The 25130-nt window shown below is 40.9% G+C and overlaps 1 protein-coding gene and 1 long non-coding RNA gene across 2 annotated transcripts in view; one reads left to right on the top strand and one right to left on the bottom strand.

Moving 5' to 3' along the window:
• The window catches only part of LOC130290432 (uncharacterized), a 49429-nt gene extending 37580 nt beyond the window's left edge, over nucleotides 1-11849 (bottom strand). Inside the window, exon 1 of the long non-coding RNA XR_008847599.1 lies at nucleotides 11750-11849. This is a non-coding gene — a long non-coding RNA (uncharacterized LOC130290432). The remainder of the gene's footprint in view (nucleotides 1-11749) is intronic.
• A 1273-nt stretch (nucleotides 11850-13122) lies between these two features.
• LOC130291984 (mucin-2-like) lies at nucleotides 13123-24584 on the top strand. Its single transcript, XM_056541416.1, has 3 exons — nucleotides 13123-19579; nucleotides 22064-22140; nucleotides 23778-24584. The coding sequence occupies exons 1-3, from the start codon at nucleotides 13123-13125 to the stop codon at nucleotides 23991-23993; spliced, it is 6750 nt and encodes a 2249-aa protein (XP_056397391.1). The 3' UTR covers nucleotides 23994-24584.
• Nucleotides 24585-25130: the final 546 nt, after the last annotated feature.

Below are 25130 nucleotides of genomic sequence, written 5' to 3' on the forward strand. Positions count from 1 at the left end.
ATACATTTCTCACCTGAGTCAGCATGACTCGATAGAACTAAATTAAAATTGTGACCTTAATCTGGTCTGAAATGGAAACTGTAGTAAGTGAAGTAAAAATATCCTTTGTAGTTCTCTCAAAGAAGCCATTGTTTGTCCCATCCATTTTTCTATTGGTTGGAGGACCTGTGTAGGACACATCTCATGAGAGAAACTTCATTTTTAGCAAACGCAGGGGTAGGAACTAAGTTATGGATCAGGGACAGTATGGAGAGAGAAACAGAGACTAAGCTCTTCTGTCTCGGGTGGAAAAACACGACCCCTAATTGGGTTGTCCGATGCTCACCTGACCCTTTCTTCTGCCGCGCTCTTCTCACCTAAGCACAGCTTTTCGATATTGAAACACAATAAATGCCCAGTAAGCCACTTACCGGTCAAGGTGTGTCACCGCTACACCGTTCAGTGAATGAAAGTCGGACTGCGGCTCAACCAGGACCCAGAAGTGTATGCCAAAATTGTTGTGATTGGTTGACTAGTGTTCTGCATATTGTACCATGTGACCATGTGTGTTATATATTGATGTATTATTATTACTATTATACAAATAATAATAATAATAATAATAATACACATAATAATAATAATTAATAATAATAATTTGTGCAAAAACTTAATTACTGAAATATAATATATATGTCATCTACATGAAGAACTGGGGCTTTTGTTTTACCATTATCCAAAGGTATCCCCTTTTCATATACAGCAACATTTGGGTCATTGGAATATATTAAGGGAATTGTCTTCCGTTAGTTTAAATGGGTTATTCCAGGAAAAAACTTTTTTTCTTATATCAGATTTGTAAATTACTTCTATTAAAAAATCTTAATACTTTCAATAATTATCAGCTGCTGAAGTTGAGTTGTTGTTTTCTGTCTAAGTGCTCTCTGCTGACACCTTTGCTTGTCTCGGGAACTGCACAGAAGAGGTTTGCTTTGTGGATTTGCTTCTAAACTGGGTGGTTTCCGAGACAGGTGTCATCAGAGAGCGCTTAGACAGAAAATAACAACTCAACTTCATCAACTCATAAGTATTGAAAGGATTAAGATTTTTTTTTAATAGAAGTAATTTACAAATCTGTTTAACTTTCTGGAGCCGGTTGATATACAAAAAAAAAAAAAAAAGTTTTTTCCTGGATAATTCCTTTAATAGCTTGTTGTTTGCTTCCAGTTGTAAAAATTCTCATATATTTTCTTTTTTTTTGTTTTTCTAGGTGCCCAAACATCAGGTATGTCTGATTTCAGTATTTTTCATTCCACCATTCTCCATTGTCTTCATTGTGTAGCTCAAGAAATGTGTCATATATGTTAATGTGAAGTTACATCCACTGGAAAAATTCTACATTTAAACATATTCTATAATCTAATTTTACAAACAGCGTCATTCATGTCTGTGGGCTGTGTCTGGTATTGCAGCTTAATCCCAATTTAATTAAGTAGGGATGTGTTGCAATGCTAGACACAGCCTGAGAACAACAGTGGCGCTGTTTCTACAAGACAATAGCCATGTTTTTTTTTTTTCTTTTGTTTTCTTTTCCAACCATTTCATAAGAAATCTGGATCATGGTTATACCGTATTATGTGTTTTATCCCGGTTTACAGTTTATTTCAATCATATATTTATGGTGTCTACAAAGGAACAATTGTCTATGTAGCTTGTTATTATTATTTCCCTTTTATCATAAGAACTCCCCTAAAACAAGTTATGTCACAGTTTACTGTTACAGAACTCCCAGGGATCAGATTTAAAGGGGTACTCCGCTACCCTGCTTCCGGAGCTCCGCTCCCTAGCGTCTGGAAGTTTATTGTTCCGAACGCTGTGCGCGGGCTTCCGTGTTCAGGGCCGCCCTTCGTGACGTCACGTCCGGCCCTCAACGAAAGTCTATGGGAAGGGGGCGCGACGGCTTGTGACATCACGCCCCCTCCCATAGACTTGAATTGAGGGGGCAGGGTGTGACATCATGAGGGGGTGGGGCTATGACGCCACAAGCTCCTGGCGCTGGCTCCAGCATTCGGAACAGTTCATTCCAAACGCTGAGCAGCGGAGTACCACTTTAACATTTGGTTAATCAGGGCTGATAGGGCTGATAACTATTGTCCCAAAAGTTATGATACTGGACTAAGGGTAGGAACCTTAAAGGGAACCTATCACTTGTTTTAAAAGGGTACTCTGTCCCTAGACATCTTTTCCCCTATCCAAAGGATAGGGGATAAGATGTCTGATTGCAGGGGTCCCAGCGACGGTATGTTTAGAATGCTGGTTTCCCGCTGCGGGGGTCGTGACATCACAGCCCCCCCCCCCGGCCCCACTTTCCCAGTGATGTCACACCACGCCCCTTGATTCATGATTATGTTCATGTCTCCGTTTTGAGGAAGAAGCAAAAATGGCCTAGTGTTTATCAGGTTTTAAAGGGGTAATCAGCTGCTCAGCATTTGGAACAAACTGTTCCGAACGCTGAAGCCGGCACCGGGAGCTCGTGACATCATAGCCCTGCCCCCTCATTATGTCCCGCCCCCTAAATGCAAGTCTATTGCTTGGGGCTTGACAACCATCACGCCCCCTCCCATAGACTTGCACTGAGGGTGCGGGCAATGACATCACGAGCTTCCGGCGCCAGCTCCAGCGTTCTGAATAGTTTGTTCCAAACGCTGAGCAGCGGAGTACCCCTTTAATGTTAAAACATTTTGAAGCATTTTTAGTGATCTTTTTTTTTTTCATATTTTCCATTTTTCTATCCATATTGATGAATAAGCCAAAAATCTTGCAGTTTTCAGTATCACCACTAGGCCTAAATATAAGCTGAGACTGTCTGTTATTTCTGTGATGATAAGGAGGAGTCTGCTGGAAAGTGATCAGTACAGCATTACAGTGAGAGGTGACACCAGTGGAGAAGACAATAGATGAAGCTCACAGATCAGCCTTCCCCACTCCTGTAGAATGACTTCTGAAAAGGTCCCAGAGAATGCCCACTAAGGGTCTATTCACACGTACAGTATTCTGCACAGATTTAATACGCAGGATTTCAAGTCATTCAGTTTACATTGAAATCTGCAGCAGAAAATCCTGCGCATCAAATCTGTGCAGAATACAGTACGTGTGAATAGACCCTAAATGGGACAGGTTCAGTCTACTGTAGCCTATGTCCATGGGATGTGCTGTAAAGCATATTTCTAAGTGCTGTTACAGCTTAGGCAATATGGCAGCCCCCATAATAATGTACTAGAATCTAGCCGGCACCTTCACTTTAAGGCAGTGTTCAAATAGCCATATTTTTATTTAATTTTACCATCAATTTAGTCATTTGAGGGCTTGTTTTTAGTTCATATAATTTACTTATTTCATTTTATATGTTTTTAGGAGGGAGTATAAAAAGGAAATTCTGTCCAGGTTTTCTATGTTTTTTTTTCTTTATTGTGTTCACTGTGTGGTAAAAATAAATGGATTATCCAAGAATAGAAAAACAAGAACTAATTTCTTCCAAAAACAATGCCACACCTGTCCTCATGTTGTGTGTGGTTTTACAACTTGGCTCCATTCAGTTCAATGGAACGCTCTGCAATATCACACACAACCTGAGTAGAGATGTGGCGCTGTTTACAGAAGCAATCAGTCTGTTTATCCTCATCCTGGGTAACCTATTATTCTATGGGTTGGTGAAAATGTGGCACTACCAAATATAAAGTGGGAGGTTTTATCAACACCTGTCCAGGGGAAAAGTTGCTGAGTTGCCCATAGCAACCAATCAGATCACTACTTTCATTTTGCAGAGGCCTTTTCAAAAATAAAAGAAGTGATCTGATTGGTTGCTATGGGCAACTCAGCAACTTTTCCTCTGGACAGGTTTTGATAAATCTCCCCAATAGTTATTTATTTATTGGCCATTACCGTAGTTTATTATTAGTTTATAAGTTATTAGTTTAATATTAGTTTATTAGTTATTAGTTTAGTATTAGTTAATTAGTTATTAGTTCAGTATTAGTTTATTAGTTAATAGTTTTTAGTTTATTATTAGCACAAAAGTTATTAGTTTTTAGTTTAGTATTAGTTTATTAGTCATTAGTTTAGTATTAGTTTATTAGTTATTAGTTTAGTATTAGTTTATTAGTTATTAGTTTAGTATTAGTTTATTAGTTATTAGTTTAGTATTAGTTTATTAGTTATTCGTTTTTAGTTTAGTATTAGTTTATTAGTTATTAGTTTAGTATAAGTTTATTAGTTATTCGTTTTTAGTTTAGTATTAGTTTATTAGTCATTAGTTTAGTATAAGTTTATTAGTTATTCGTTTTTAGTTTAGTATTAGTTTATTAGTTATTCGTTTTTAGTTTAGTATAACATTTTTGCAATTCCACATTCTGTGCGTTTTTTTTTTTTTGTTCCATTTGGGTACCTATAATTGCCTTATTTTATTTAGTTATTTGTTATTTTTTTGTAGGTATAATAGGGTAAAAAGACTATTTTAATTTTTACTATTCACTTATGAAAAGCAGTTATCTTGACTTTAGTGACGTTTTTAATGTAATCCTGTCTGTGATAATAAGTAGGAGACTGATGGGAAGTGATTTGTACAGAACAGGAAGTTTCATTTTAATTTTTGGCCTAGTGGCAAGAATGGGAACTGCAACTTAAGGTTTGTTTTTCTAATATAATTAATGAAATGAAAAATTAGAACAAATATCACCAAAAATGTATAAAAAATATGTTTAGCATAAAAACTTGATTTAAACATCTTCTGATGATACATTCCCTTTAACAATTGCAGCCACAACCATGGAAGCTCCAACTACAACTGCAAGTTCAACTACACCAGAATTTACCACAACAACACTCACTAGCTCTGAACCTACTACCACAATAATCACTACAACTGAGCCACCTACAACAACTCAGCCCACCACAATACTCACTACAACCGAACCTACCACAACACTCACTACAACTGAACCTACCACAATACTCACTACAACTGAGCCTCCTACAACTCAGCCCACCACAATACTCACTACAACTGAGCCACCTACAACAACTCAGCCCACCACAATACTCACTACAACTGAACCAACCACAACACTCACTACAACTGAGCCACCTACCACAACTCAGCCCACCACAATACTCACTACAACTGAACCTACCACAACACTCACTACAACTGAGCCACCTACAACAACTCAGCCCACCACAATACTCACAACAGCTGAACCTACCACAATACTCACTACAACCGAACCTACCACAATACTCACTACAACTGAACCTACCACAATACTCACTACAACTGAACCTACCACAGCACTCACCACAACTGAACCTACCACAATACTCACTACAACCAAATCTACCACAACACTCACTACAACTGAGCCACCTACAACAACTCAGCCCACCACAATACTCACTACAACTGAAGCTACCACAACACTCACTACAACTGAGCCACCTACAACAACTCAGCCCACCACAATACTCACTACAACTGAGCCACCTACAACAACTCAGCCCACCACAATACTCACTACAACTGAACCTACCACAACAACTCAGCCCACCACAATACTCACTACAACTGAACCTACCACAACTCTCACTACAACTGTACCTACCACAATACTCACTACAACTGAACCAACCACAACACTCACTACAACTGAACCTACCACAACAATGCTCACTACAACTGAACCTACCACAACAATGCTCACTACAACAGAGCCTACCACAACAATGCTCACTACAACTGAACCTACCACAACAACACTAACTACAACGGAACCTACAACAACACTCACTACAACAGAACCCACATCAGGTATACCACTACATGTAACTTTTGGCTGTTATGACCTTATAAATCTGACATCTTAAATGCACAATTTGAACTACGCGTGATTTAGTATTTTTATGTTAATGCAGTCTGATTGTTATTCCACACTGCCGTTCTTTTTAATTTAGGATAAAAATCTGGACAGATACAATATTTTCTCACAGATCAACATATAAAAAGCATATCAAGGCCCACAACTTGGCTTTCGAGGGCAAAAACAAGGGCACAGCTGTGCACCTAGGAGCTTTAAGTTATTTCAATGGGTTCAGAAATGGATGTTCATATTATGCTTGGCACCAGGAACTGTGAGAATATAATGGAAATACAAAAAAAACTGAGATGGCGCTTGATAGTGACGTTATCCTATTAATTGGAAGGGAGATGCACAGAAAGATAAGGAGACGCTCACCTTTCAATGTTGTGTTGGCAGGCACAACAATGTTGAAAGCTTTATGGTGGCGGCACTTTCCAGGAGCTGCTTTCTGTCGGTTACCGCGTTTAGGGATGCCGCTGGTACAGATGTAGTGAGGGTAATTTTCAGGGTTTTCCTGACAGGAAATAATCCCTATATCTGACTTGGGGATGCAGTGCTTCACCAGAGTTACAGGACACAAGAGGTGTAGAGGTTAGCAGAAATAAGTTTGTATTTTTTACAGTACAGGTACATCTTATAATGGTACAAGTACATAACATGGTAGGGCAACGCGTTTCTAGAGGTAACCTCCTCTCTTCCTCAGGTCCAATCCTTGTACCTGAGGAGGAGAGGAGTCTACCTCTAGAAACGCGTTGTCCTACCATGTTATGTACTGTGAAAAATAAAAACAAATTTCTGCTAACCTCTACACCCCTTGTGTCCTGTAACTTCGGTGAAGCACTGCATCCCCAAGTCGTATATAGGGGTGATTCCCTGCCAGAAATACCCCGAAAATAACCCTCACTGCATCTGGCTCCAGGAACTGGCACAATATATGTATCATGAATACTCATGCAAAGACCAGGAATGGTTCTATATACCTGGATAGAAAGGGGCATCCAAGGGCTACTTGTGTGAGGTTGTGTGAGTGTAGACTGGATAATAAATGTAAAGTGTGACCCTTAGAAGGAGTCCAGGGCAACAGCTTAGCCTCCATAATGTGAATAGCTAACCACTATTATTCTAAATATTGTAATAGTCACGTGGGTATCTTATGTTTATAACTAATAATAATGAGCCATAAAATGAATGTTATCTACATCTTTATCCAAGTTGCCCCTTTTACAAAACTGAAGCATTTTGGGTGATAGAAATATATTAAAATTATTGTCTTCTGTTAATTCAATAGCTTGTTGTCCAGTTTTAATAATTCTTGTACAATTTGTTTTTCTTTCTAGATGCCCAAACAACAGGTATGTATGATTTCTATATTCCACTATATATCCTGATCCTATATAGATAGCAGCAGCAGTATACAGATAGAGCTGGAGGGGAGGTGTATAACTACTATATATCCTGATCCCATATAGATAGCAGCAGCAGTATACAGATAGAGCTGGAGGGGAGGTGTATAATTACTATACATCCTGATCCCATATAGATAGCAGAAGCAGTATAGAGTTGGAGCTGGAGGGGAGGGAGGGGTATAACTACTATATATCCTGATCTCACACAGAGAGCAGCAGCAGTATACAGAAAGAGCTGGGAGGGGTATAACTACTATATAGCATTATCCTATATAGATAGCAGTAGCAGTATATAGATAGAGCTAGAGGGGAGGTGTATAACAGACAGCTTCCTCTAACACATTAAGCACTATGATTTTCTGTGGGTAAGGATGGTGACCACATCACCCAGTTACAAGGAAAGGCATGAATGCAACTGGCATACAAATGCAATTGGCATACAAATGGCATTTTAGGACTAGTAATGGCATGTGTGCATGATATTGGTAAAAAATTTAAATAGAGTGAATTTTGAATACCAGAAAGAGATGCTATCGGAAACGCTTTGCCATCTAAGGAGACTTTGCATTTCAGAGTGCTTCTCATTGCTATATATGGAATCTCTGTAGAATCCAGGCACAGGTTCCATAGTGTGAGTCCTTACAGCTATCCAACAGTGCCTGCAACTCTAAGCAGCAATCGGCTGACAGATTCCCTTTAAAGGGGTTATCCTGGAATAGAAAAACATAGCTAATTTCTTAAAAAAAAAAAGTGCCACTCTTGTCCTCAGGTTGTGTGTGGTATTACAACTTGGCTCCATTCACTTCAATGAAACTGAGGTGCATTCTATACACAACCTGAGGACAGGTGTAGTACTGTCTTTGACATTAGCTCTGTTTTTTTTTTTATTCCTGGATAACCCCTTTAAGTAAGTTACAGCACTCATCATTATAAAGTGCGTAGGTAGAAAGAGACAGGAAAAAAGGATTTCCGAAAAGGCAACATGTCCCTGTAGTAGAATTTTCCCCATATCTGTGTCACTAGACGACCATCATAATAAAATAGAGAGAAAGTGACATCAGTCATTGTTATTGTGATATTCAGAGATTGGTTTATTTTACACATACAATTCTAGTTGCTTCCTCACTATTAGAATATTCTCAATGTTAAGTCAAGAAAAGTAACATGGCGGACATGACTAATGATGTTATGTGTCTTGGATTCACCATTGCAGCCACAAGCACGGAAGCTCCAACTACAACTGCAAGTCCAACTACAGCAGAACTTACCACAACAACAACGCTCACTACAACTGAGCCTACCACAACAACACTCACTACAACTGAGCCTACCACAACAACGCTCACTACAACTGAGCCTACCACAACAACAACGCTCACTACATCTGAGGCTACCACAACAACGCTCACTACAACTGAGCCTACCACAACAACAACGCTCCCTACAACTGAGGCTACGACAACAACGCTCACTACAACTGAGCCTACGACAACAACACTCACTACAACTGAACCTACCACAACAACACTCACTACAACTGAGCCTACCACAACAACGCTCACTACAAATGAGCCTACCACAACAACACTCACTACAACTGAGCCTACCACAACAACGCTCACTACAACTGACCCTACCACAACAATGCTCACTACAACTGAGCCTACCACAACAATGCTCACTACAAATGAGCCTACCACAACAACACTCACTACAACTGAGCCTACCACAACAACGCTCACTACAACTGAGCCTACCACAACAATGCTCACTACAACTGAGCCTACCACAACAACACTGACTACAGCTGAGCCTACCACAACAATGCTCACTACAACTGAGCCTACCACAACAACACTCACTACAACTGAGCCTACCACAACAACACTCACTACAGCTGAGCCTACCACAACAATGCTCACTACAACTGAGCCTACCACAACAACACTCACTACAACTGAGGTTACAACAACAACACTCACTACAACTGAGCCTACCACCACAACAACACTCACTACAACTGAGCCTACCACCACAACAACACTCACTACAACTGAGCCTACTACAACTACACTCACTACAACTGAGCCTACCACAACACCACTCACTACAAATGAACCTACTACAGCATTTACTACAACTGAACCTACTACCACAACAACACTTACTACAACTGAGCCTACCACCACAACAACACTTACTACAACTGAGCCTACCACCACAACAACACTCACTACAACTGAGCCTACCACCACAACAACACTCACTACAACTGAGCCTACTACAACTACACTCACTACAACTGAGCCTACCACAACACCACTCACTACAGCTGAGCCTACCACAACAATGCTCACTACAACTGAGCCTACTACAACTACACTCACTACAACTGAGCCTACCACAACACCACTCACTACAACTGAAGCTACGACAACAACACTCACTACAACTGAGCCTACCACCACAACACTCACTACAACTGAACCTACTACAACTACAATCACTACAACTGAACCTGCTACAACTACACTCAATACAAATGAACCTACTACAGCATTTACTACAACTGAACCTACTACCACAACAACACTTACTACAACTGAGCCTACCACCACAACAACACTTACTACAACTGAGCCTGCCACCACAACAACACTCACTACAACTGAGCCTACCACCACAACAACACTCACTACAACTGAGCCTACTACAACTACACTCACTACAACTGAGCCTACCACAACACCACTCACTACAGCTGAGCCTACCACAACAATGCTCACTACAACTGAGCCTACTACAACTACACTCACTACAACTGAGCCTACCACAACACCACTCACTACAACTGAGGCTACGACAACAACACTCACTACAACTGAGCCTACCACCACAACACTCACTACAACTGAACCTACTACAGCACTTACCACAACTGAGCCTACCACCACCACAACAATCACTACAACTGAACCTACTACAACTACAATCACTACAACTGAACCTGCTACAACTACACTCACTACAAATGAACCTACTACAGCATTTACTACAACTGAACCTACTACCACAACAACACTTACTACAACTGAGCCTACCACCACAACAACACTCACTACAACTGAGCCTACCACCACAACACTCACTACAACTGAGCCTACTACAACTACATTCACTACAACCGAACCTACCACAACAACATTCACTACAACTGAACCTACTACAACAATTGCTACAACTGAGCCACCTACAACTCTCACTACAACTGAGCCTACCACCACAACACTTACTACAACTGAGTCTACCACCACAACATCACTCACTACAACTGAATCTACTACAGCACTCACTACAACCAAACCAACTACAGCACTCACTACAACTGAACCACCCACAACAACTCAGCCCACCACAACTCTTTCTACAACTGAGCCACCCACAACAACTGAGTCCACCACAACTCTTTCTACAACTGAGCCACCCACAACAACTGAGTCCACCACAACTCTCTCTACACCTGAACCTACCACAACAACACTCACTACAGCTGAACCTACCACAACTCTCTCTACAACTGAGCCTACCACAACAACACTCACCACAACTGAACCTACTACAACAACGCTCAGTACAACGGAACCTACTACAACAACAACACTCACTACAACGGAACCTACCACAACAACAACACTCACTACAACAGAACCCACATCAGGTATATCCCTACATGTTTTTGTTTTTTGGGCTATAAACCTTAACATCTTATATGGACAGTTCAATGCTGCAACATTTAATATTTTCCATTTTTAGTGTAGTCTGGCTGTTATTTTACACTGGCTTAAAAAGTGGCTTCTCAGGGCTACTTGTATGATGATCATTGTGAGGCATGACCCTTAGAAGGTGTCAGGGCAACAGCTGAGCCCTTCATAATGTGATAAGTTAACACTATTGTTCTAAACATTGTAATAGTCACCATGGGGGAGATTCATCAAAACCTGTCCAGAGGAACCGTTGCCGAGTTGCCCATAGCAACCAATCAAATCGCTTCTTTCATTTTTGAAAAGGCCTCTGAAAAATGAAAGAAGTGATCTGATTGGTTACTATGGGAAACTGATCAACTTTTCCTCAGGACAGGTGTCGATGAACCTCCCCCATGTGTATGTTATACTTTTAATGATATATGATATGTTATTATTCCTATTATTGTTATAATTATTTTTATTTATTTTTTATTTATATTTTATTTATTTATGTTTTTTTTCCTAATATCCAGTTTGCCACTTTTCACAAAGCTGAAGCAATTTGGGTAGTAGGAGTATATTAAGGGTGTTATCTGTTAGTTTAATAGCTTGTTGTGTGCTTCCATTTATTACAATTCTTATATATTTTGCTTTGTTTTGCTTTCTAGCTGCCCAAACAACAGGTATGTATGATTTCTATATTCAGTACCTTATTCCTTCATTCTTCATTGTCTTCCTGTCTTGTTTTGCATAGCTCAAATATATGTCATATATGTCCATATAAAGGTTCTATATCCTTATAAAACCAACTATATCCTTTAAAAAAAAAATAGTTACTTAAATCCAGAAGGAGCAGCATTCATGTCAGTGGGTTATGTCTAGTATTACTGCCTAGCTCTATACAAATGAATGGGGATGCAAAGACATCGAAAGTCTGTGGACGCTGCTTCCTTTGAGGGGTACTCCACGCACTCCCATAGAGATTAATGGAGGGCATGCACTGACCCAGCTCCGTGCAGGAGAGAAGCTGGGGGTGCCAGGCAGGAGATAGTGGTGGATCTTAGTAGTCAGATACCACCCCCCCCATGATCTGACACTTATCCCCCTATCCTTTCGATTTGAGATACATTTTTCTAAGATGGATATCCCCTTTAAAGGTGTAAGGTGTATTGTCGCTTTAACTTTACATTAACATGTGCCAACACTGCCCTGATAATAAGCGCCAATCAGCAAGATCAACGCTCGCTTTGAGGATCTGTACAAGGCTCAATCAGTTGTGTGACCAGGATGAACTCTGGTATCTCCAGCTCTCTCTTCCGCTTCATGCGGTGGTCAACATAACTCTGTGCAAAAGCAGAACCGGGGCGCTGGGCAGCGGTCAGACCTCTTGCAATCTGAAACTTTGGATAGGGGATACATTTTACAGACACCATGAGATAGCTGTTAGGGTGTAAAAGCAATGTCTTACATGGAACTGATGGTGGCTGCCAAAATTATAAAATTGCCTTTTTAATTTTCATCCAAGTGTCAAGGAGGAGGTGCCAAACAGCTATCCCACAGTCTGGCCATGCCTTTTTTGCTCACCCTCACCTGCTAGCTCCTCCTTAACTGGTGTACAGGGTTTTGTAGGTCAATTAAGAAGGAGCGGTTCAGTGAGGGAAAGCGATGAGGAAAGAAAAAAAGTGATTTTATATGTTTGACATCTGCCATTAGCTCCAGGAAAGGTATGGTTTGCTTTTATACTCTAACAGCGATTCTATGGAGTCTGCATCTCTTAGCAGCAAATACAGCTGACAGATTCCCTTTTAGTAAGTTAGTAAGTTAGTAAGTTTACATTATAAAGCGTGTAAGTATAAAGGGACCTGTAAAAAAGGATGTCCATGGGCGAAAGGACAACATGTCCCTGTAGTAGAATTTTTTCACCAGATCTGTGTCACTAGACGACAATAATAATAATATAGAGAGAAAGTGACATCAGTAATTGTTATTGTGATATTCAGAGATTGATTTATTTTACACATACAATTCTAGTTGCTTCCTCACTATTAGAATATTTTCAATGTTAAGTCAACAAAAAGTAACATGGCGGACATGTCTAATGATGTTATGTTTCTTGGCTTCACTATTGCAGCTACCAGCACGGAAGCTCCAACTACAACTGCAAGTCCAACTACAGCAGAACTTACCACAACAACAACGCTCACTACAACTGAGCCTACCACAACAACACTCACTACAACTGAGCCTACCACAACGCTCACTACAACTGAGCCTACCACAACAACAATGCTCCCTACAACTGAGGCTACGACAACAACGCTCACTACAACTGAGCCTACCACAACAACACTCACTACAACTGAGCCAACCACAACAACGCTCACTACAACTGAGCCTACCACAACAACGCTCACTACAACTGAGCCTACCACAACAACAACGCTCACTACATCTGAGGCTACCACAACGCTCACTACAACTGAGCCTACCACAACAACGCTCACTACAACTGAGCCTACCACAACAACAATAACTACAACTGAGCCTATGACAACAACACCCACTACAACTGAGCCTACCACAACAACGCTCACTACAACTGAGGCTACAACAACAACATTCACTACAACTGAGCCTACCACAACAACGCTCACTACAACTGAGCCTACCACAACAACGCTCACTACAACTGAGCCTACTACAACAATAACTACAAGTGAGCCTCCCACCACAACAACACTCACTACAACTGAGCTTACCACAACAACACTCACTACAACTGAGCCTACCACAACACTCACTACAACTGAGACTACCACAACAACACTTACTACAACTGAGCCTACCACCACAACAACACTGACTACAACTGAGCCTACCACAACAACACTAACTACAACTGAGGCTACAACAACAACATTAACTACAACTGAGCCTACCACAACAACACTGACTACAACTGAGCCTACCACAACAACACTGACTACAACTGAGCCTACCACAACAACACTGACTACAACTGAGCCTACCACAACAATACTCACTACAACTGAGGCTACAACAACAACACTCACTACGACTGAGCCTACCACAACAACACTGACTACAACTGAGCCTACCACAACAATGCTCACTACAACTGTGCCTACCACAACAACACTTACAACAACTGAGACTACTACAGCATTTACTACAACTGAACCTACCACAACTCTTACTACAACTGAGCCACCTACAACAACTGAGCTCACCACAACTCTTTCCACCACTGAACCCACCACAACAACACTCACTACAACTGAAACAACTGCAACTCTTACTACAACTGAACCTACTACAACAATCACTACAACTCAGCCACCCACAACAACTGAGCCCACCACAACTATGTCTACTACAGAACCCACCACAACACTCACTACAACTGAGCCTACCACAGCAACACTTACCACAACTGAGCCTACCACAACAATGCTCACTACAACTGTGCCTACCACAACAACACTTACAACAACTGAGTCTACTACAGCATTTACTACAACTGAACCTACCACAACTCTTACTACAACTGCGCCACCTACAACAACTGAGCTCACCACAACTCTTTCCACCACTGAACCCACCACAACAACACTCACTACAACTGAAACAACCACAACTCTTACTACAACTGAACCTACTACAGCAATCACTACAACTCAGCCACCCACAACAACTGAGCCCACCACAACTCTATCTACAACTGAACCTACCACAACACTCACTACAACTGAACCTACTACAGCACTCACTACAACTCAGCTACCCACAACAACTGAGCCCACCACAACCATCTCAACTACTGAACCCACCACAACTCTCACAACAACCGAACCTACTACGGCACTCACTACAACTGAGCCAACCACATCTCTCATTACAACCGAGCCACCCACAACAACTGAGCCCACCACAACTCTTTCTACAATTGAACCCACCACAACAATACTTACTACAACTGAACCTACTACAGTACTCACTACAACTAAACCTACTACAACTACACTGACCACAACTGAATCTACCACAACAATGCTCACTACAACTGAAGCTACCACAACAATGCTCCCTACAACTGAACCTACTACAACACTAACTACAACTGAAGCCACTACAACAATGCTCACTACAACTGAACCTACCACAACAATGCTCACTACAACTGAAGCTACTACAACAATGCTCACTACAACTCAACCTACTACAACACTAACTACAACTGTACCAACCACCACAACACCCACTACCACAATGTCCACTACAATGGAACCTACCACAACACTTTCTACCACTGAGCTTACCACAACAACAATGCTCACTACCACTGAACCTAGCACAACCACAATGCTCACTACAGTTGAACCCACCACAACACTCACAACCACTGAAGGTACTACTACACTACTTACTACAATGGTACCTACCACCACACTCACTACAACAGAACCTAGCACAACACCTGCTACAACTGTACCTACCACAACAATGCTTACTACAAGTGAAACTACGACAACACTAACTACAACCGAGCCTTCCACAACAATGCTCACTACAACTGAACCTACCACAACAATGCTAACTACAACAGAACCTACAACAACAACACTCACTACAACTGAGACTTCCACAACACCCACTACAACTGAACCTACCACAACAATGCTAACTACAACTGAGCCCACCACTGTGCTCACTACAACTGAACCTACCACAACAACAACATCCACTACTGAACCACCAACATTTACAGATATAACTACAGGAATGGGAATTGTTGAACCACTTACTCAGACAGGTGCCGCACTTATTGTTTCTACTACTGTAGCACCGGCCATAGCTACTTCTGCAACCATGTCAGAAACGGGAATGACCACAGGAAATGCAAATATTGCACCACTTACTAATCAAGGAATCACTTTAATTCTTCCAACTGTTATTACTACTATAGCATCATCCACTACTGAGGCAACCACTACAACTATACCTACTTCAACATTTACAACTGAACCTACAACTACTGCAGAATCAACAACTGCACCATCAACTACTGCAACCACTACAACTGAACCTACCACAACCATGCTCACTACAACTGAACCTACCACAACCATGCTCACTACAACTGAACCTACCACAACAATGCTCACTACAACTGAACCAACCACAACAATGCTCACTACAACTGAACCAACCACAACAATGCTCACTACAACTGAACCTACCACAACAATGCTCACTACAACTGAACCAACCACAACAATGCTCACTACAACTGAACCTACCACAACAATGCTCACTACAACAGAGCCTACCACACCAATGCTCTCTACAACTGAACCAACAACAACAATGCTCACTACAACAGAGCCTACCACAACAATGCTCTCTACAACTGAACCTACTACAACAATGATCACTACAACAAAACCTACCACAACAATGCTCACTACAACTGAACCTACTACAACAATGCTTTCTACAACTGAACCTACTACAACAATGCTCACTACAACAAAGCCTACCACAACAATGCTCACTACAACTCAACCTACTACAACAATGCTCTCTACAACTGAACCAACTACAACAATGCTCACTACAACAGAGCTTACCACAACAATGCTCACTACAACTGAACCAACAACAACAATGCTCACTACAACAGAGCCTACCACAACAATGCTCTCTACAACTGAACCTACTACAACAATGCTCACTACAACAGAGCCTACCACAACAGTGCTCACTACAACTGAACCAACCACAACAATGCTCACTACAACTGAACCAACCACAACAATGCTCACTACAACTGAACCAACCACAACAATGCTCTCTACAATTGAACCAACAACAACAATGCTCACTACAACAGAGCCTACCACAACAATGCTCTCTACAACTGAACCTACTACAACAATGCTCACTACAACAAAACCTACCACAACAATGCTCACTACAACTCAACCTACTACAACAATGCTCTCTACAACTGAACCAACTACAACAATGCTCACTACAACAGAGCCTACCACAACAATGCTCTCTACAACTGAACCTACTACAACAATGCTCACTACAACAGAGCCTACCACAACAGTGCTCACTACAACTGAACCAACCACAACAATGCTCACTACAACTGAACCTACCACAACAGTGCTCACTACAACTGAACCAACCACAACAATGCTCACTACAACTGAACCAACCACAACAATGCTCACTACAACTGAACCAACCACAACAATGCTCTCTACAACTGAACCTACCACAACAATGCTCACTACAACTGAACCTACCACAACAATGCTCACTACAACTGAACCAACCACAACAATGCTCACTACAACAGAGCCTACCACAACTATGCTCTCTACAACTGAACCTACTACAACAATGCTAACTACAATTGAACCAACCACAACAATGCTCACTACAACAGAGCCTACCACAACAATGCTCTCTACAACTGAACCTACTACAACAATGCTCTCTACAACTGAACCTACTACAACAATGCTCACTACAACAGAGCTTACCACAACAATGCTAACTACAACTGAACCTACCACAGCACTCACTACAACTGAACCAACAACTGTTGGACCAGTTACTCAAACAGAAGCTGCACGTATTATTTCTTCTACAGAAACAACAACTGTAGCAAGTACAACTACTGGAGCAATTACTGCTGATACAGATATTACAACAAGGAATTCAAATATTGGTGCACTTACTCGTTCAGGTCCCACTCTTGTTCTTCCAAATGATACAGCTACTACACCATCTGCAGCCACTGGTCCCACTACTTTATCTACAGCCGCAAATACTGACAACTCAGCTGTTACTACTGGGAATTCGAACATTGGTGCACTTACTGGATCAGGTCCTACTCTTGTTCTTCCAAATGATACAGCTACTACACCATCTGCAGTCACTGCAGCAGTCAATTCCCCTTCTACTTTATCTACAGCGGCAAATACTGGCAACTCCGCTGTTACTACCAGGAATTCAAATATTGGCGCACTTACTAGAACAGGTCCCACTCTTGTTCTTCCAAATGATACAGCTACTACGGCCTCCACAGTAACTGGCCCCACTACTTTATCTACAGCCGCAAATACTGGCAACTCTGCTGTTACTACAGGGAATTCTAATATTGGCGCACTTACTAGAACCGGTCCAACTCTTGTTCTTCCAAATGATACAGCTACTACGGCCTTCGCAGTCACTGGCCTCACTACTTTATCTACCGGCGTAAATACTGGCAACTCCGCTGTTACTACAGGGAATTCAAATATTGGCGCACTTACTGGATCAGGTCCAACTCTTGTTCTTCCAAATGATACAGCTACTACACCATCTGCAGTCACTGCAGCAGTCAATTCCCCTTCTACTTTATCTACAGCCGCAAATACTGGCAACTCCGCTGTTACTACCAGGAATTCAAATATTGGCGCACTTACTAGAACAGGTCCCACTCTTGTTCTTCCAAATGATACAGCTACTACGGCCTCCACAGTAACTGGCCCCACTACTTTATCTACAGCCGCAAATGCTGGCAACTCTGCTGTTACTACAGGGAATTCTAATATTGGTGCACTTACTGGATCAGGTCCCACTCTTGTTCTTCCAAATGATACAGCTACTACTGCCTCCGCAGTCACTGGCCCCACTACTTTATCTACAGCCGCAAATACTGGCAACTCTGCTGTTACTACAGGGAATTCAAATATTGGCGCACTTACTGGATCAGGTCCAACTCTTGTTCTTCCAAATGATACAGCTACTACAGCCTCCGCAGTCACTGGCCCCACTACTTTATCTACAGGCGCAAATACTGGTAACTCTGCTGTTACTACAGGGAATTCTAATATTGGCGCACTTACTGGATCAGGTCCCACTCTTGTTCTTCCAAATGATACAGCTACTACGGCCTCCGCAGTCACTGGCCTCACTACTTTATCAACAGCCGCAAATACTGCTAACTCTGCTGTTACTACAGGGAATTCTAATATTGGCGCACTTACTGGATCAGGTCCCACTCTTGTTCTTCCAAATGATACAGCTACTACGGCCTCCGCAGTCACTGGACTCACTACTTTATCAACAGCCGCAAATACTGGTAACTCTGCTGTTACTACAGGGAATTCTAATATTGGCGCACTTACTGGATCAGGTCCCACTCTTGTTCTTCCAAATGATACAGCTACTACGGCCTTCGCAGTCACTGGCCTCACTACTTTATCTACCGGCGTAAATACTGGCAACTCCGCTGTTACTACAGGGAATTCAAATATTGGCGCACTTACTGGATCAGGTCCCACTCTTGTTCTTCCAAATGGTACTACAGTGAATACAAATGTTGGCGGACAAACTCAAACAGCAGGCCCTCTTTCTCTTTCTACAACTACTAAAAAACAATCAACTACTATAAGACATTATCTGGGATACCCATTTGTTAATATTGCTGCCATGGAACAATTTGATGAAGACTGTAAGTACTAATTTATAAGAATGTTTTTATAATTGTTTTAACTCTACTTATTTAGAATGTGCATCATATGATGTGTTCCAGTTTACATTCTCCTTGTTTGTTTTACAACCCATTCACCACCAAGACACCTCATAAATGGTACTTATTGTATTTATGGGTTATAGGAGACTACTAGCGGTCCAAGAAGACCACTGCTTTAACTAAGTTCCTCATGGTTTACGATATTGCTGTCAACAAACATTTGGGGACACCAATGGGAACCTGGCAGGCCCTCTTATAAATCAATGAGAACCAATGAGATTTGTCATTATTGGTTCCCCATTGGAAACCAAGGTGGTAGTGTAAACAAAGCCTTAACTGGTTCCAAACTGCCAACAAGTTTAAATATCAGGGGTGTCCACTTATGTTTCAGAACCATCTTTAAAGGTAGGGTCATACATAGTGCACCAACAGCTGTCACCAGAGCGAGCTCCCAACTGCGGCTGGGTAGCTCTGTTTGTTTGGTCGTAATGGTGGACTTACTGTTGTAAAAACAATACCTGTAAAATCCACTGCTATGAACAGACAAACCGAGCTACCTGGCTGCAGCATGTAGTTGTAGGTGCATCAGCAGCAAAAAGTATGCTGCAGATGTGCTTAATGTGACTATACCCTCATAGTTAAAGGGATAAAAACCAGAAGCATTTATCAGCTATCTAGCAGATAGTTAAAAAAAAAGCTGAATTGATGATAGCCCAACCTGGATCCCCACTGATCTCCAGATGAATAGATCTCTATTTGCACCAGCCCCAAAGCTGTAGCTAGGAGATGTTGTGGTGGTGGTGTTTTAAAGGGACTGTATCACCTAAAAATATTTTAGTAATTAGAGGCAGGCAATGATTTTTTTTTTTTTCTAATCTGTTTCTGACTAGTGACATGCTTTACTGCAGGGCCTGTGGACCATAGACAGCAATGGATAGGGCTTGTCCTATTCAGATGAGTTGGAAATGTTATCTGTGACCTTTTCAGAGGTCATTCTGCAGTGAGGGGGAGGCAGATCTCTGCTTTCAGTGGTGATGGATCCAGTGTTATCTATATACTAATGCCCCCTTTATTGTGCTCCTAAGAAGAAAGGCATTTGGCTAAGTTCACAAAGTCGTTGTGCTCCAACCCTTTCTGGGTCCTTTGGCATTTTTCTTTGCGCCAAACAGACCCAGAACAGTTCGGAGCACAATTGACACCACTGGGTCACGACCAGGGGTCAAGTCCTGGGGAAAAAGTGTGGGAACTCACCTAAAATTTCCACTCAAGGAAAGTGCAGGAAAAAAATTGCAGAAACTCAGTTCCCATGCATTCCTGCAGGACTTGAGCCCTGGTCAAATGACGGATCCATTGACTTGAATGGGGTCCTTCTTTGATCCGGTAATTTACGGCAATTATGCAGAGAAAAAAATTAGGACATGCACAATTTATTTTCTCTCCTTAACTTCCGACCCTCCGACGGACTCAGATATAGAGCTATCTTTACCAGAGCACAATGGCAATGTGAACGAGCCCTTACTGGAAAATAATCTGTACACAACCTGAAGTCTCAGTTTAGTTTGGGCCTAGCGGCCAGAATGAAACTAGCAAGATTTTGGGATTATTTTATGATATAGAGAGTAAAAGGAAAATTAGATAAGAAAACAGCAAAAACCATTAAAAAAAAAAAAATTTACATAAAAACAAGATTTATAAAAACAGGTCATTTTCTGGTGATACTTTCCCTTTAAGTGTCCAATATTTGACACTATCTGTAGCCTCCAGTTTCAACAAAAAGGCTATAAAATATAGGTATTATTTAAATAAACAAAACATACAAAAAAAAACTATAAAATTCTACTTCAGGACACTTACTATTATTTACATAAAAGTTTAGCTATTTGCCATATGTGATTTTAGCTATTTGCCATATGACATAGGATCGCTTGAATGTGCGCCCTCCTCGCTGAAAGGCAATCAATGAATTTAATCTTTTGCTTAAATTTTCCAGTGTTCATGCGCACTGCCAAATTTCCGCTGAAATTTCAAATTCTCAACTGCCATCAATGGTGACGGTGCATATCTAAGCGGTCCTATGACCTACGACAAATGCCATTGAAAACGAGCTTGAATGCACCCTAATACTTATACTGGAAAAAACCTAAGTAATATTTTCTCTGATAAGGAGCACTATAGTCTTATATAGACTATATATTGTTATTTAGGAAAAATCAGGTCAGTGAGGCCAACACCGTGACACAGAGAGATATTTATTTCATCACATTGTGAAAGTTAACATCAGAGATTCCTGAATTTTTTAAGCCTTTACTATCTGTACGGCTTATATCTTATCTTTTTTTTTCATCATTATTTGGAGAATTATATGACGCACCACTCTTATACCGTGATGATCTGTCATTGTTTGGAAGCAATGTTAATAAATACCACGCTCACAATAATTACATAGATTATTCTTAATTGCAGTGCCATTCTGGGGCATCATCCTTATTGCGCTGGCTGTCATATTGGCATTCGCTATGCTATTAGGGTTTCTTTTTTCGGTAAGTAGCTGTTTTATTATATACACTCTACCATGCATAATAAAGGGTGGAAATCTCACAGATCTCTTTGATGTTGTCAGTTTTGGGTCATTTGACCAATGGTTGGGCCTGGATTTGCAGCCATATTATAGATTAGTGGTCTCCAAACTGCAAACCTCAAGATGTTGCAAAACATCTAGAGGTCCACAGTTTGGAGACCACTGATCTATAATATGACCAGAATTGGATATCAGGTACCCTTCCTACATGAACTAATATTACTTGTCTCCTATATAAAATGGCCTAAAAATGATAAGTGATAAGGGGAGACCACTGTAATTTAGATGAACTGCCAACAAATTCATTGTCAGCCTCCAGGGGGCATAGTAACGTGAAGCCAGCTAATGGCCACTGAGTGAAAGACAACTTACTATAATAAGAAACCATTCATCAAATTGGAAGTAAATGGGGTTTCTTGTCATTTACTTTGTGTTTTGCACACAATAGTCTAAGTTACATTGTGTTTATTCTTTATAAAATAAGTGTTTGGATCCCTGTGCCCTAGTAAAATGGGACACATTTAAAAAAGAAAGGGCCCAAATACAAGCTAGTCTGGTGAGTGACCAAGGGTACTTCACTAACCACCAACAATGGTCCTTTTCTAACCCCCAAAAGAGGGTCTTTCTCTTACCCCCAACAACAGTTTTCCTCTTACCTCCAACAAGGATTCTTCTCTAGCTCCCAACAAGGGTTTTCCTCTAATCCCCAACAAGTGTTTTTTTTCTTGCCCCCAACAAGGATTCTTCTCTAACCCCCAATGAAGGTTTTTCTCTAACCCCATATGAGGAATCTTCTCTAACCCCCAACAAGGGTTCTTCTTTAATCCCCTACAAATGGTTCTTCTCTAAATTGCTGGGAAAGATACGTCTGAAGAGATGCTAAAATAGCTGGCCATGTAAAGCATGGACCGAGCAGGTCTGCCACAGAAAGAGCCATTCATAGGAAGTGGATGTCTGTTCTTGCTTACAGAGATGGGTCTTCAGATGGGGTCCTCCCTCTATGGTTTCTATTTTCCAAAACTAGGTACATAGACAGAGGTTGTGACAATCCTATACTTATGGAGCAGCAAGACAAAGATGGCTGAGAGTCGAGGAGTAAAGGGCTTGTTGTCCAGCTTGTTCTCAGCACTGAAACCCCAACTGATCAAAACTTTTGACATGTCAATACAAGATGCCAACAGTTTTTTCAAGTGACATAGATAATTTTAAGTACAACTTAAAATGATCTATTACAGGTAGTCACTCTGTTTCCGGACTATGTTGTCTTCCTGTGTCTATGCCCTATGGCATATTACACATGATGAGACTTCACCTATCCAACTAGAATTTTGTCCTTTTCGATGTCACCATCACCAAGATAATGTAATTATGTCTAGGCAAATGGTGCCTGTGGTCATTTAACAAAATGTTGAATGTTATGTCATCAAGTATAATACTTAAAAAGAAGAGACGCAAAACTAAAAGGCATCTGTAGCTAAGAAAAATTGGTATAGTGAGCCCCTTCCAAACCTGTTCTACAGCCCTATTACCTTAACCCTAATAACCCAGTATTGAAAGCTATATTATAATATCATTAATGCACGATTCTCCTTTATACAGATTCTGGCCTGCATACGAATGTCAACTTGTTGCAGAAAGAACAGAACCCAGGAATGCTATCAGGCCTACCCAGGCTACGACACACACTATGGATGTTGGAACCGTAATCAAGCAATTCAAGATCCAGAAGGTGGAGCTCCAGGAGAATGTATTCCGAGGCCGAATATTAGTAATGAATTTAGCTCCAGGCCACAATGTGGGGAGAACCCCAATTGATTGGTCTAAACTGGACTTGGCACTTGTTGCAATCATGAGTACCGGATAAAAAGCAGGGGCTTAAGAAGGTCATTGTGGGCTGTTAAAATTAAATAAATATTGGTGGCACTAGCCATAAACGTTTACACTTCCTCAGCTTCGCAGGTAGGCTTCAGGCTGATATTTTTCCTGCTTTGGAGTTTACATTGACAGCCAAGTAGAGAAAAAAATAACTTTCCACAAATGAGGACTAAGAAAGATCTGCTTGATGGACCAACCTGGACAGGTTTAGTGGTATATTCAGTCTAACAAGCTTTCTTCTCAAAACCTAGTCATCATGATCTAGATTAATACCTCCAACCTCGCTCTATTCCAATGGAAAGACAAATCAGATAATGGCCGATATTGGTGGTGGTACCCAACCTCAACAAGTTATTCAACCCACAGTTCAACAGTCTATTGGAACCTGGCAAATATAAGTGTATCAACGCTTACTAGTTTGGGCCTACCCATCTCTGGTTGCTAATATGTTTACAACAATTCGGCATATAGCTATATCTCGTATTGAGCAAAGATCACCAACATTATGAGGCTAAAACAAAGTATAGTAGATTATAAATATGAAGCAATATAACTAATGCCGACTCAGGTTTGGTGCCATCTCTCTATGATTAGGATATAATTTATAAAGTTGTTATATATATATATATATATATATATATAAAATAAATGATACAGTCCATAGAGTTCAACTCTTCTTGTTCAAAAAGAGATCAAATGTCTTTTTAGGTATGAGACTACAAAAAGTCCTGACCTGTGTCTTGACTTGAGCACTTTAATGTGGTACTAACAAGGGGCTGAGGGCGAGTATTTTAATAATGGGGTTTTCTAGGGCCTGTTCTTTTTCCACGTAACAGAACCACCCAACATAAGTTTGGTATTGCAGTTCCGCACCGTCCACTTGAGTTGCAATACTATATATATATACCATAAACTAGTGTTTCTAAAAAAAAATGCACAATTTATTGAAAAAACCTAATCTTGCAACCTTTTTGTATGTGATTGATTTCAAACAGAGATGTCAAAATATTGATGCCTGCTATTTATACTATAGTGATTTATTTTTGCATTTGAATAAATAAACACCTTTGCCCTCAA

The sequence above is a fragment of the Hyla sarda genome, chromosome 9 (assembly GCF_029499605.1).
Source record: "Hyla sarda isolate aHylSar1 chromosome 9, aHylSar1.hap1, whole genome shotgun sequence".
NCBI lineage: Eukaryota > Metazoa > Chordata > Amphibia > Anura > Hylidae > Hyla > Hyla sarda.